Below are 12,249 nucleotides of genomic sequence, written 5' to 3'. Positions count from 1 at the left end.
ACATAACCAGAATACTTTTAAAGACCACATTCCATATAACGCGCTTTGCGTACATTTTAAAATGTTGTCATTATGTTGTATCCTTAAGCATTAACATTAAACTAACATCTTATAAAACTGTGCTGTGCAGCTCAAAGCAAATTCTTGTGCTAGCCAGCTACAACATAAAACTCTCTCACCCTCCCCCCAAAAAGCGAAGATAATGCCCTATACCGACCACCTGGCTTTTAAACCTGATTAGTTAAAGGCAGTCCAGTCCTTCAGACCAAAGAACCTGAAGTTCGGGATCCTGAAGTGTCACCGGCAGAACATGCACACCATACATTTATCTGAATCTGTACTGGAGTTGTCTTGAGATGTTTTAGTTGGTTTGCCGCTTACAAAGGAGGAAGCTCATGGTCTGGAAGAGCTCCTGGATCCATCTCTGTCACTAGAGGCCCAGCTGACGTCAGTGGCTAGGCGCACCTTTTACCAGCTTGGATCTGGAAACGTGGAACCCAGCCTATAAACAACCAAGCGTAGAAATCATATGGCAACCTTTAACCTGATTAGTTTTAGGCAGTCCGGTCCTTCAGACCAAAGAACCTGAAGTTTGGAACCCTGAAGTGTCACTGAGTTGGCATACAAACCAAACATTTAAATTTAGAGCACGTAGCCCTCACCCCAATCCTGGGAACTGTAGTTTACCTCTTACAGATCTACAGCTCCCAGCACCCTTAACGAACTACAGTTCCCAGGGTTCTTTGGGGGGTGTAAAACATGCTTTAAATGTATGTGGTGTGCATGCAGCCCCAGTCCAAGACACCCCACTGTGGTCAGGGCTGATCCCTCTTTGGCACTGGCTTTGAGAGAGGGGTCCCACTGCCTGGCCTTCTCCCGCCCTGGGAGTTTTCCCCCTCACTTGCCACTCAAATCTTTTTGAGATGCCGCTGGAGGATTGGAAGTTCTGGGGCCTTCTGCAGGTAGAGTAGGCGCTCTACCACTGACCTAGAGCCAGTCCCTCCCTCTGCTTGGTTCTCTAAGGGTTAAAATGAATAAAAATATTCCTAGATAGGAAAGGAATTGTGGAGGGAGAGGTGGATGTGAGGGCATGGTTCTCCAGTGAAAGCACCCCCCCCAAAGTCCCTTCCTGCCTACAATGCAGATAAAACCTCCCTGTACAGATGCAGTATACCAGCCAGATTTCAGATGCAGGCACGGAATGTTATTTTGCTTTACAGCAAATGGTTAAAAATAAATCTAAATAAAGGAACTGTGTAGAAGTCAGAGAATGAACAAATGAAAGGAGGGCCTTTATTTAACTCAGGGTAGGTCCAAGTGAGACTGGAGGACAACATGGCTGTATTTGGGGAGGGGAGGACATAAAGAGACATAGAAAGACATGAAGGTATCTTATACCGAGACAGCCCACTACCTCTCTAGGCAATTGGTTCCATTGTCATATGGCTCTAACAGGAAGTGTTTCCTGATGTCCAGTCGAAATCTGGCTTCCTGCAACTTGAGCCCATTGTTCCGTGTCCTGCACTCTGGGACGATTGAGAAGAGATCCCGGCCCTCCTCTGTGTGACAACCTTTCATGTATTTGAAGAGTGCTATCATATCTCCCCTTAAGTCTTCTCTTCTCCAGGCTAAACATGCCCAGTTCTTCCAGTCTCTCCTCATAGGCCTTTGTTTCCAGTCCTCTGATCACCCTTGCTGCCCTCCTCTGAACCTGTTCCAGTTTGTCTGCATCCTTCTTGAAGAGTGGAGACCAGAACTGGATGTAGTATTGAAGATGAGGCCTAGCCAGTGCTGAATAGAGGGGAACTAATACTTCATGCGATTTGGAAACTATACTTATGTTAATGCAGCCTATTATAGCATTTGCCTTTTTTGCAGCCACATCACACTTCTTTGCAGCCACTGTTGGCTCATATTCAGCTTGTGATCAACGACAATTCCAAGATCCTTCTCTCATGTCGTATTGCTGAGCCAAATATCCCCCATCTTATAACTGTGCATTTGGTTTCTTTTTCCTAAGTGTAGAACTTTGCATTTATCCCTGTTGAATTTCATTCTGTTGTTTTCAGCCCAATGCTCCAGCCTATCAAGGTCCCTTTGAATTTTGTTTCTGTCTTCCATGGTGTTAGCTATGCTCCCCAATTTTGTATCATCTGCAACTTTGATAAGCATGCTCTGTATCTCCTCATCCAAGTCGTTAATAAAAATGTTGAAGAGCGCTGGGCCCAGGACCTGAGCTTCACATATTGGGAAAATCAGAAATTAAACCTGAGTTACAGCATAGATGTTCAGCCAGCCAGCTAACTAACTGTTGTGTACACAGCAATATTTCTATAGGGCTGATTTCATCCTTTGCCATCAAGTAGCCAAAAGAAGAAGACGCAAATAGCCACTATGATTGTGAGTATAGTGAACGCTTTAACAAAGGAAAGGGTAGCCTTCTTTCAGATCACTTTTAAGTTATCTGTTTATTTCACCCTTTAGCAATAAGCACCCAATCCTGCTCTACTCATTATAATAGCTGCAGAATAAACAAAGTCTTATTTCTTACTACAGACAAACATGCTTCTTTATTGCTGGCTGGGTAGAAAACACAACAGAAAGTGAAAATGAAAAGTTGAGCAAAAAAGGTCCAAGGAGTGGAGTCGAACTCTAGCAGATAATACAAAGTTCTAATATATAACTCTTTAAGGCTCATGTTACTATACAGGCTGTGATTTTTTCCACAGAATCACTTTAGTAATTATATGGTGATTGTGATCATGAAAAATCCACCCTCAGTGAGGGAAATTTTTGAGTGAGCAGACTTTTGGGGGCTCTTCCAAATGAGGCTTTCGCAGAGCTTGGAAAAGTTACTTTTTTGAACTACAACTCCCATCAGCCCAATCCAGTGGCCATGCTGGCTGGGGCTGATGGGAGTTGTAGTTCAAAAAAGTAACTTTTCCAAGCTCTGGGCGTTTGTTGTGCACTCTCCCTGCCTTATTCCCCAAATTTTTCAGAGGGTCCTATTCTCAAATTGTTCCTGTCCTTAAAACAAGCTGTCATTCTTTACATAGCGGTTGTCGTCTGTCATCTCATGAATTAAAAAGAAAACAATGCACACCCATTTGCCCCACCCTGGTTACAGGCCTGCACTTATATCTGTTCCACCTTTCATGGGTCTCTTTCCTCTAATGTTATCCTCACAACAATCCTGTGAGGTAGGTTAGGCTGAGAGACAATAATTGGTCAAAGGTCACACACTCAGCTTCATGGCCAAGTGGTGATTTTAACCCGGATCAGGTCCTAGGCCACTTAATATTATTATTATTATTATTATTATTATTATTAAATTTATTGTCGCCCATCTGACTGGTTATCCAGCCACTCTGGGCGACGTACAAAATAAAACCTCCATCTTATTCTACATTCTGGAAAGAAGACATAAAAATTAAATGAACTGGGGGATAGGAATAATCTTCTCCCGCAGGTCTGGAAATTTATGGGGACCTTCCTCAACAGTCCTAAGTGGCACCTTTAAGCCTAATCAATTCAAGGTACAATCCTAATTATCAGCGAAAAATCCGTATGTAATTCAGTGAGGCTTACTTCTGTGTAATGCAAGGTTATTGCGGCATGATCCCACGCTAGAAATTGTGACAGCAATTCTGAAACAAAGTTAGACATTTAAGTGCTAAGCATGTTTTGTTGTTTTTATTTGCCTTCAAGTCGATTACGACTTATGGCGACCCTATGAATCAGTGACCTCCAAGAGCATCTGTCATGAACCACCCTGTTCAGATCTTGTAAGTTCAGGTCTGTGGCTTCCTTTGTGGAATCAAATCCTGTCTTCTCATGATGTGCCCAAAGTAGGATAACCTCAGTTTCATCATTTTAGCTTCTAGTGACAGTTCTGGTTTAATTTGTTCTAACACCCAATTATTTGACTTTTTCACAGTCCATGGTATGCACAAAGCTCTCCTCCAGCACCACATTTCAAATGAGTTGATTTTTCTCTTATCCTCTTTTTTCACTGTCCAACTTTCACATCCATACATAGAGATCGGGAATACCATGGTCTGAACGATCCGGACTTTGGTGTTCAGTGATACATCATGTGCACAACTGTAATGTTTAAGTGTCCACCGTTTGTTTGCAACAGAGGATGGGGAAAGAATGAGAACAGATGAAGGCCACACAATTTTTCTCCTAGCAGAGAAGCGACAGGGACAGCAGGGACTTCTGAACCAAATGAGCCACTTTTCACTTTAGTATGTAATTGTACAGTTGTAATGCTTAAGTGCCCACAGTCCCTTTGCAACAGAGCAACTTGACCAAGCCTTGGCAAACCCGCAAACCGTGCCTCACGGACCTCTTAGCAGCCCTGCCAGGTCCAGTGACCACCAGCTGCGACTGCTTTTATGGCTTCTCCCTGCTGGGAACTCTTTGATGGGAAGTGAAATTTCCTTTGGTGGTGAAGCTCTTTCCGCATTCAAAGCACTGATAGGGTTTCTCTCCTGTATGAACTATTTGATGGCAAGTATAATTTTCCCTTGAGCTGAATCTCTGTCCACATTCCAAACACGGATATGGTTTCTCCCCGTTGTGAAGCTTTTCATAGAAAGTGAGATTGCCTCTCCGACTGAAGCTTTTCCCACATTTTCAGCACTGATAATGTTTTTTCTCTGCTGTGAATTCTTCCATGGGAAATGTTAGGAGTGCTCTGGCTAACCTCCAATTTGGTTCATTGAGACTCAAAGGGATGGCAAGTATTCTGGACTACACTTCCCACCCCATACCTCCTGTTGTGCCTTCCTGAAGTGCTGTGAGAGGACAGAAGCAAGGCCATTTTGTTGGCAACCAAAGAGGAACAAGAAGACACTGAATTAAATGTTATCCTCGTCCTTGGCAGGCTTCCCTCAAGCTTAGCAGGATGATCCCATTGTTTACAGAAAGCATTAGAAAGTAGCCTTAGTTTTTCTGAGTGTCAGTAAGAAACACACACACAATGTGAGATCACCTCATCCCCAGACCCTTTCTTTTCACGTTGATTTGTAAGAGGGAAAGTGTATTTAAGAGCAGGATTTGAGACCCAAGATAGAGATTCTGAGCTCCAACATGTAACTACGCTCTCAATGAGCACAGCGCAGGACTGCAGGCGACAGTTCAGGAAGGAGTCTGTGTCTCGGTGCAAACCTTGAGGCAAAGAGGGTCCTTCTTCCTTTTTGGCTCCTTCATGTCACTTCAGCTGAATCCCACTGCCCACTCCTTGGGCCTAGGATAGGTAATCTCTGCTACCTGTCATTCCTTATAGCAGTAGAGACCTTTTATCTCTTTAGTTTGGGTTAGAGTACTAATGGGAAATGCTGCCATGCACCCAGTCCTTTTGTATCGCTATTCTTCTCTTTTCTCTCAGTAAAAGAAAGCTTTGCTTTAGCCTGTTTGGACCTGCATTTCTTGGGTTACACCATTTAGGCACATTTCAGAGCAAAGCACTTGGTTTATCCCTAGCAAAAGATTCCCCTCCTCTCAAGGAGGCGTGTTTAATGGGACACGTGGGTGGCAGGTTCACACACTCAGGTTCCCAATAGACACGTGTGTTAACAGAAGTGAGGTGGGAGCTCTGATTAAACCTCTTTCCATCTTCCAAACACTGATACGATTTCTCCCTGGTGTGAATTTTATGATGACAAACAAGGTCTTTGTTCAGACGGAACCTCTTTCCACATTCTAAGCACTGATATGGTTTCTCCCCTGTGTGAATACTTTGATGGGTAGTGAGATTGGAGCTCTGATTGAAGCTCTTTCCACATTCCATGCATTGATATGGTTTCTCCAAGCTGTGAATTCTTTCATGGGAGGTGAGATTGGAGCTCCGACTGAAGCTCTTTCCACATTCCAAGCATTTATATGGTTTCTCTCCACTGTGAATTCTTTCATGGGAAGTGAGGTGGGAGCTGTCTCTGAAGCTCTTTCCACATTCCAAGCACTGATATGGCTTCTCCCCTGTATGAATTCTTTGATGGTAAGTAAGGCTGGCCTTGCAGGTGAAGCAGTTTCCACATTCCAAGCACTGATATGGTTTGTCCCCTGTGTGAATACTTTGATGGGAAGTGAGATTGGAGCTCTGGCTAAAGCTCTTTCCACATTCCAAGCACTGATATGGTTTTTCCCTGCTGTGAATTCTTTGATGGGAAATGAGATTGGAGCTCTGACTGAAGTTCTTTCCACATTCCAAGCATTGAAATGGCTTGTCCGCACTGTGAATTCTTTGATGATGACAGTAGTCTATGCCTGTATTAAAGCTTCTACCACAAACCAAGCATTGATATAGTTTTTCTCTGGTATGAATTCTCTGATGGAAAGTGAGGCTTTCCTTCCACCTAAACTTCTTTCCATCTTGCAAACAATGAAATGGATTCTCTCTAGTGTAAATTTTTTTATGACAAACAAGGTCTTTGTTCAGACCGAACCTCTTTCCACATTCTAAGCATTGATAGGGTTTCTCCGCTGTGTGAATTCTTTGATAGGAGCTCTGACTGAAGCTCTCTCCACACTCCAAATATTTATATGGCTTCTCCACAGTGCTGATTTTATCAGGGTCTCCCTTATTCTTGGTTTGCAGTTCACCTCCTTCTGCAATGAAGAGAGAAACTAATTAGAGCCTTAGGGGGAAACGGAGCCCCAAATTAATGAATAATGTAAATTAACGTTTTGGCAATGGAGACCCGGTTTCAGCTTCCATTTCAGAGATTAAGCTCCTTGTGTTGTCTCGTGTCAATTGCTCTCAGCATACCTCACAAGACTGTTGTGCAGGTAAATGAAATAACAACATGCATTGTCTTCTGAACAGTTATGAGCAATGGAAATATAAAAATATGACAAAAAGGTTAGGCTCCATCATTCAATGTATGTGGATGTCATTTGCACACAGAAGGCCTCAAGGCCAACCCCTGACTTCTCCAGCTGAAGCAGCAATGGAAAAATTCTGGTCCAGGAGCCTCATTAGGCCTTGCAGGGGGGCCTAACTTGACCTACATGGTTTTTTGCCCCCAAACATGTCACATCCAATGTGGACAGGTATGAATGGGACTGCATATTAGAGGTCAGTGAGCCACTTTCAAGTGGTCATCTGATGTCATAGTGATGTCAGCAGATTGACAGGTGGTCATCCCTGCCTAGCTGTCTAAATTAGCTCACTGGGGCAGGGGAAGGAAGGATCCAACCCACCAACTGAATCTATTTCCCAATCCTGAACCAAACGATCTTGGAGGGAGGCACTGGATGTGCTGGGCGTGAGACTTTGGAGAGATGCCGCCTGTCACAACAGAAAAAAATGGGCAAAATTGGTCAATAGTTATGACAGGGCTCTTCCATCATACTTCCGATGGCTCTGGTCTGTATTTAGGACACGGCTCCAAATTCATCTTAGCACATGGGGCAAAGTTATAGTGATAAATGCCAAATAATAAAACCGAGAGAAGCCAAATATCAAAACATAAATAATTTTTTTCCGGAGCGGGAGAAGGAAATGGAAGGAAAGGGAGACAACAATCAAACACAACACAGGTTTGTAAATAAAATCAATGCCGTCAATCTAATGTCACTGGCTAAGTTACCTCCTTGAACAGAGTCTTGGATTTGACAGCATGTGCAGGGTTCCTGAAAGAGAGGGTCTTCTGACTCCTAACCACATGTTTCAGTAATGCCAAAACCCTCACATATTTAGGAGAACCTGAGAGCAGTAAACACCCACTTATTTTTGGAGATGGACGATTGTTTGCCCCAGTCATGAAATATGCTCCATCTCTGATGTCAGTGGTCCCTTTGGCTAACCAGAAAATGACAGAGGCTACTTCCGCTTCCTTAACAACTCTGAAACTTACATTTCAAAAGGCCTGGGCAGCTCAGACCCGTCTGACCATGGCTTAGAAGGCCATAACTGGAGAAAGTATACTGAGAGACAATACAGTAGATAGCTGCCAGTTACCTGCAAGGGGGTGACAATCCCAGATGCTGTAGGTGGCGCTGTTGAGCCAGATCAGAATATTGGGGTTCATCAGATATATAAATAATTGAATTTCACAACATATATTATCATCCAACATGGAGCCTTACCAAGAGAGGCCACAATCTTGCAGTTCTCCTCCATGACTTCTTTATGCAGAACTCTCTGGTCAGGATCCAGCAGGGCCCACTCCTCCTCCGTGAAATTCACAGCCACATCCTCATAGGACACTGGACCCTAAAAGAAAAGGGAAGCATTTCATCCTCACAGGTAGCACAAAGATTATCTACTACTAATTGTTTTACTAGGTAACCTGTACTAATGGGATTGTTTTATTTCAATATAAATTGAAATAATAAATAAATTGTGTATTTTAATAATATTTTAATCTTGTGTTCACAGCTGAACAACTTTGACAGGGGCAAAGAGCAGGAGAGGTTTGTTCAGAGCCAGGAAGGTGAGCAGGGAACAGAGGCATCCTGGCAGCCCCCAGCCTCTCTCTCCCCACTGATCCTTCCCCCTACCTGATCCAGTGCCACAGAAGCTGGTTCTCCATAGTCACAAGGAAGAGACGGCTGAGGAGGCCTTGCCAGCATCACTCCATCTCCTGTGAGAGACAAAGGTAAGTGGGAAACCAGTAGAATGTGCTGGTCTCGGAGGTGAAGCAATGCCTGGCTAACCACGCGTGGGCCTCAGAAGAAGTCGTATCTGCTGAGGGTTTGTATCCATTTTATATTTCAGTCGTGTAAAAACACCAGTCTCCCCATTTGGGCCCCTGGCCCCATATCAAAGCCTTGGTTCTCACATATAAAGTTGTCAAGTGTTGTACATAAGGGAACCAGTAAAGGATTCCATGGATTTATTTCAAAATGCAAAGAGGGAGACCGAATTGTGATATATCCCATTAATCCTTACCCAGAGGCCTCTGTATGGTATCCAATGAAGTCCTCTCTGCCTCAAGGAAAGCAGTGGCCATTTCTGAAAACGGGTCCTTTCTCTGAAATAGCAGCAAGTATTGAAGAGGTTTATTGTTCTGGATATCCTTCCTTGGATGTTTTACAGACACACACACACACAGGGAGAGAGAGAGATGCTGGGCAATTTGGGGATTCCCTCTGTCACATTCTGAGCCCTTTGGAACTACAAGTATGAAACTCTCTCTCACCTGCTGCTCCGCCTGCTTCTTGTCCTCTGCCCAGCTCAGGAGGAAACCTTCGGCCAGGGCCACTGCCTGGGAAGTGGTCTCCGCTCCACATTCCCTCACCCAGTTCTCCATCTCTGGTGGAAGGACAGCCAAGAACTGCTCCAGGATCACAAGGTCCAGGATCTCACTCTTTGTGTGTCGTTCTGGCTTCAGCCACTGCCGGCAGAGACGGTGCAGTCGGCTACAAACCTCTCGGGGTCCCTTGGCCTCCTGGTAGCGGAAATGCCTGAACTGTTGCCGCTGCACATCTGAGCTGAGTGTGTCCTCCTCACCCAAGACCGTCTGCATGGTTCTTCCCCAGAGTCCCCCACTGCTCCCAGCCTGGGTGATATGGGAGCCTCTTCCTGCTTCTGAGCCAGATGAGTCTTCCCCATCCATCTGTGATCTGCTCTAGAAAAGCCTCCAAGAGGCTGAAGGAACTCTTTTGTTTCCTGCCAATTCTGGCTTTTTGGCCTCCTAATTAGAGGTGCGACCAAGTTCTGCAAAGTCAATACATTGTTCTCTTACTACACTTTCAGGAGAGGAAAAAGCATGGACGATTCTGGCTAGCAACCAGGTCTTCCTCCTTTAAAGTGAGCCTGGTGAATGCTGATACTAAAACAAAATGTTGGACATTTGCGGGAGAGGGTAACATTCTTCCACATGACAAGTGCCACAAATCAAAGCCTTCAGTAGGACTGAGGGTCACAAGGTGCAGCGTCTCTCCTCCTGAACTGTCTCTTACCATTCTTTCCCCACCGTGCAGCCTCCCTCTCTCAGCCTTCCTGGAAGAAGATCCCAGGGTCAGTTTCAAGGATCTCCAAGTAGGGCAGGATGTCACCTGTCTGAAACCCTGAGGAGTTGCTGCCAGTGATGGTTGACAATAGTGAGATGGATGGCCCAATGGTCTGACTTGGTATAAGGCAGCTTCCTATCTTTCTAGGTTCCTCTGTGATCCCAAGCAATTGCTGTAATCTTCTCCTCCAGGGTCACCTACCCTAATTACATTGAAGTTGGGATAGACAAAGGCTGTCACACAGCTGAAGAAATCTTGGTTCATTCATTCTGACTTGCATACAGTTTATTTAGATTTATTTTTAACTACTTACTGAAAAACAAAATGACCTTTCTTCCCTGCATCTGAGATCTGGTATAGTGCTTCTGTATATGGAGGTTTTTATTCCTCTCACAGCAACTCATGTTACTCTCACACCGGCCATTTCACATATCCTTGCCACAGTATTTCACGAAGGCCACCAAAACTGCAGGCAGAAGCTTTTTTTTCTCTTCCCACCCTTGTGCTCTGGCAGGTGTGAGCGATGGGGCTGCAGATTCTGTGGGGTTTATGCTGCTGAGTTGTGCCCCATCGTGGTTTGGGTTGGTCTGTTAGTCTGTGCTGTTTAAATGGGCTTGTTTACTTATACATTTTAAATGTTGATGTTTACTTTTTAGGTTTTGATGAAACTGATTCGCTATTTTACGTTATTTTTCATTATGTGTTTGTTTATATTTTTGTAATTGATTTTATGCTCGGAAACCACTCAGAAACCATCTTGACAATAAAGTGGTATATCAATTTAATAACAGCAACACCAATAAAAATAATTTAAAAAATCAGTGTTGCTTTAATTTCCATTTACTACAATAGATTTGTTTACTTTCCCTCTGGGTCTCTCTTACAGTTGATTCCTCCGATTAATAGCTTTGACACAGAATTCTCAGCACTGCTTTCTATCCAATCTGAAAAGATCCCTTTCTAAGTCTTGGGTTGGGGGGGGGAGGGTTTGCATGTCTGAACGAGCACATGCGTGTCAGTATCAGAGGGGAATGTAGATATTGAAGCATGGAGGGCCCGGACATTCTTGCTTTCTTGGTTCCACCCCCCACCCCATTTCATAGGTCTGTCTACTTTCAGCCGGGATCTCTCCTGCATTTGGTTCCTTCGATTAAAGTTACTTTTAGGAGCGCTTTCTAGTCAGCCTTCAAAGACCCTACCTAGCACTCAGCAGTGTGCGTCTGAATGGGCACATGCGAGTCAGCCATGAGGCTTGAGAACGCCACAGCCTGATGAATGGTGGGGCGTAAATTCTCATCAAAGTGCCGCGGAAGAGGTACTTCCGCTGAGGACAACTCAGCATTGCAGACTTACTTTATGTGCCCCCTCCCCAAAACATGCACCAAGGGGCCCTCCTGGCTTTGCAGAGGAAGAGAGTGAGAGAGCATCTCCATCCCACAATTTGGGTGTTGTGGTGGATCCCGAATGGATCAGATGCACAGGACCCCCCATGCATCCTCCCCCTGCAGCCCTGGGGGCCCCCATCACCCAAATGCACAAAATAGGGGGTGGGAGGAGGAGACTCACCTATGCAGCCCTCGCGAGAGACGAAGCCCTTTTCCCCCTCCAGCAGGGAGAAGCCAGGAAGGAGGAGGAGCTTCTGCTCTGGAGGACCCACCCTCACCCTTACCTCGTTTCCTTCCTCTCTAGGAAGCCAGTTTAGTTCACTTTAACCCTTCCAATCCAGAGGAATGAATAAAATATTGTGTACTGTTGTTATGTGCCTTCAAGTCGATTACGACTTGGCGACCCTATGAATCAATGACCTCCAGTAGCACCTGTCATGAACCACCCTGTTGAGATGTTCTAAGTTCAGGTCTATGGCTTCCTTTATGGAATCAATCCATCTCTTGTTTGGCCTTCCTCTTTTTCTACTCCCTTCTGTTTTTTCCAGCATTATTGTCTTTTCTGATGAATCATGTCTTCTCATGATGTGTCCAAAGTATGATAACCTCAGTTTCATCATTTTAGCTTCTAGTGACAGTTCTGGTTTAATTTGTTCTAACACCCAATTATTTGTCTTTTTCGCAGTCCATGGTATGCACAAAGCTCTCCTCCAACACCACATTTCGAATGAGTTGATTTTTCTCTTATCCGCTTTTGTTTTTAGTTGCATTGCGTTCCATGGACAACACTGTGAATGCAGAACTTGCAACTAGCATGCCGTGCATCCGAGGAAGGAGACTGCAGCCCACGAGAGCTTCTGACACCATCAGTCTTTTACTCTTTTAAGGTGCCACAAAA

General features: G+C 44.6%; 1 protein-coding gene across 3 annotated transcripts; it reads right to left on the bottom strand.

The window, feature by feature from the left end:
* Positions 1 to 1,293: 1,293 nt before the first annotated feature.
* LOC133381596 (zinc finger protein OZF-like) lies at positions 1,294 to 11,605 on the bottom strand. 3 transcript variants are annotated; one of them, XM_061620917.1, is made up of 7 exons: positions 11,533 to 11,581; positions 9,916 to 10,168; positions 9,153 to 9,670; positions 8,903 to 8,984; positions 8,512 to 8,594; positions 8,098 to 8,224; positions 1,294 to 6,615 (listed from the first exon to the last, which is right to left on the bottom strand). In XM_061620917.1, the coding sequence occupies exons 3-7, from the start codon at positions 9,567 to 9,569 to the stop codon at positions 5,462 to 5,464; spliced, it is 1,863 nt and encodes a 620-aa protein (XP_061476901.1). In that variant the 5' UTR covers positions 9,570 to 9,670; positions 9,916 to 10,168; positions 11,533 to 11,581; the 3' UTR covers positions 1,294 to 5,461. The 3 variants fall into 3 exon arrangements, with proteins under 3 accessions (XP_061476901.1, XP_061476900.1, XP_061476903.1); XM_061620916.1 differs by lacking the exon at positions 9,916 to 10,168 and having other exon boundaries at positions 11,533 to 11,585; XM_061620919.1 differs by lacking the exons at positions 9,153 to 9,670; positions 9,916 to 10,168 and having other exon boundaries at positions 11,533 to 11,605.
* Positions 11,606 to 12,249: the final 644 nt, after the last annotated feature.

The sequence above is a fragment of the Rhineura floridana genome, chromosome 3 (assembly GCF_030035675.1).
Source record: "Rhineura floridana isolate rRhiFlo1 chromosome 3, rRhiFlo1.hap2, whole genome shotgun sequence".
NCBI lineage: Eukaryota > Metazoa > Chordata > Lepidosauria > Squamata > Rhineuridae > Rhineura > Rhineura floridana.
This window is presented reverse-complemented; position numbering and strand designations above follow the sequence as displayed.

Excerpts from the sequence above, each read along its gene's own strand:
- LOC133381596 (XM_061620916.1), bottom strand. The coding sequence starts at position 9,569 with ATGGATGGGGAAGACTCATCTGGCTCAGAAGCAGGAAGAGGCTCCCAT. Across the intron at positions 8,595-8,902 it reads TACCATACAGAGGCCTCTGG|GAGATGGAGTGATGCTGGCA; the intron begins GTAAGGATTAAT and ends TGTCTCTCACAG. Across the intron at positions 8,225-8,511 it reads CTTCTGTGGCACTGGATCAG|GGTCCAGTGTCCTATGAGGA; the intron begins GTAGGGGGAAGG and ends CTTTTCTTTTAG.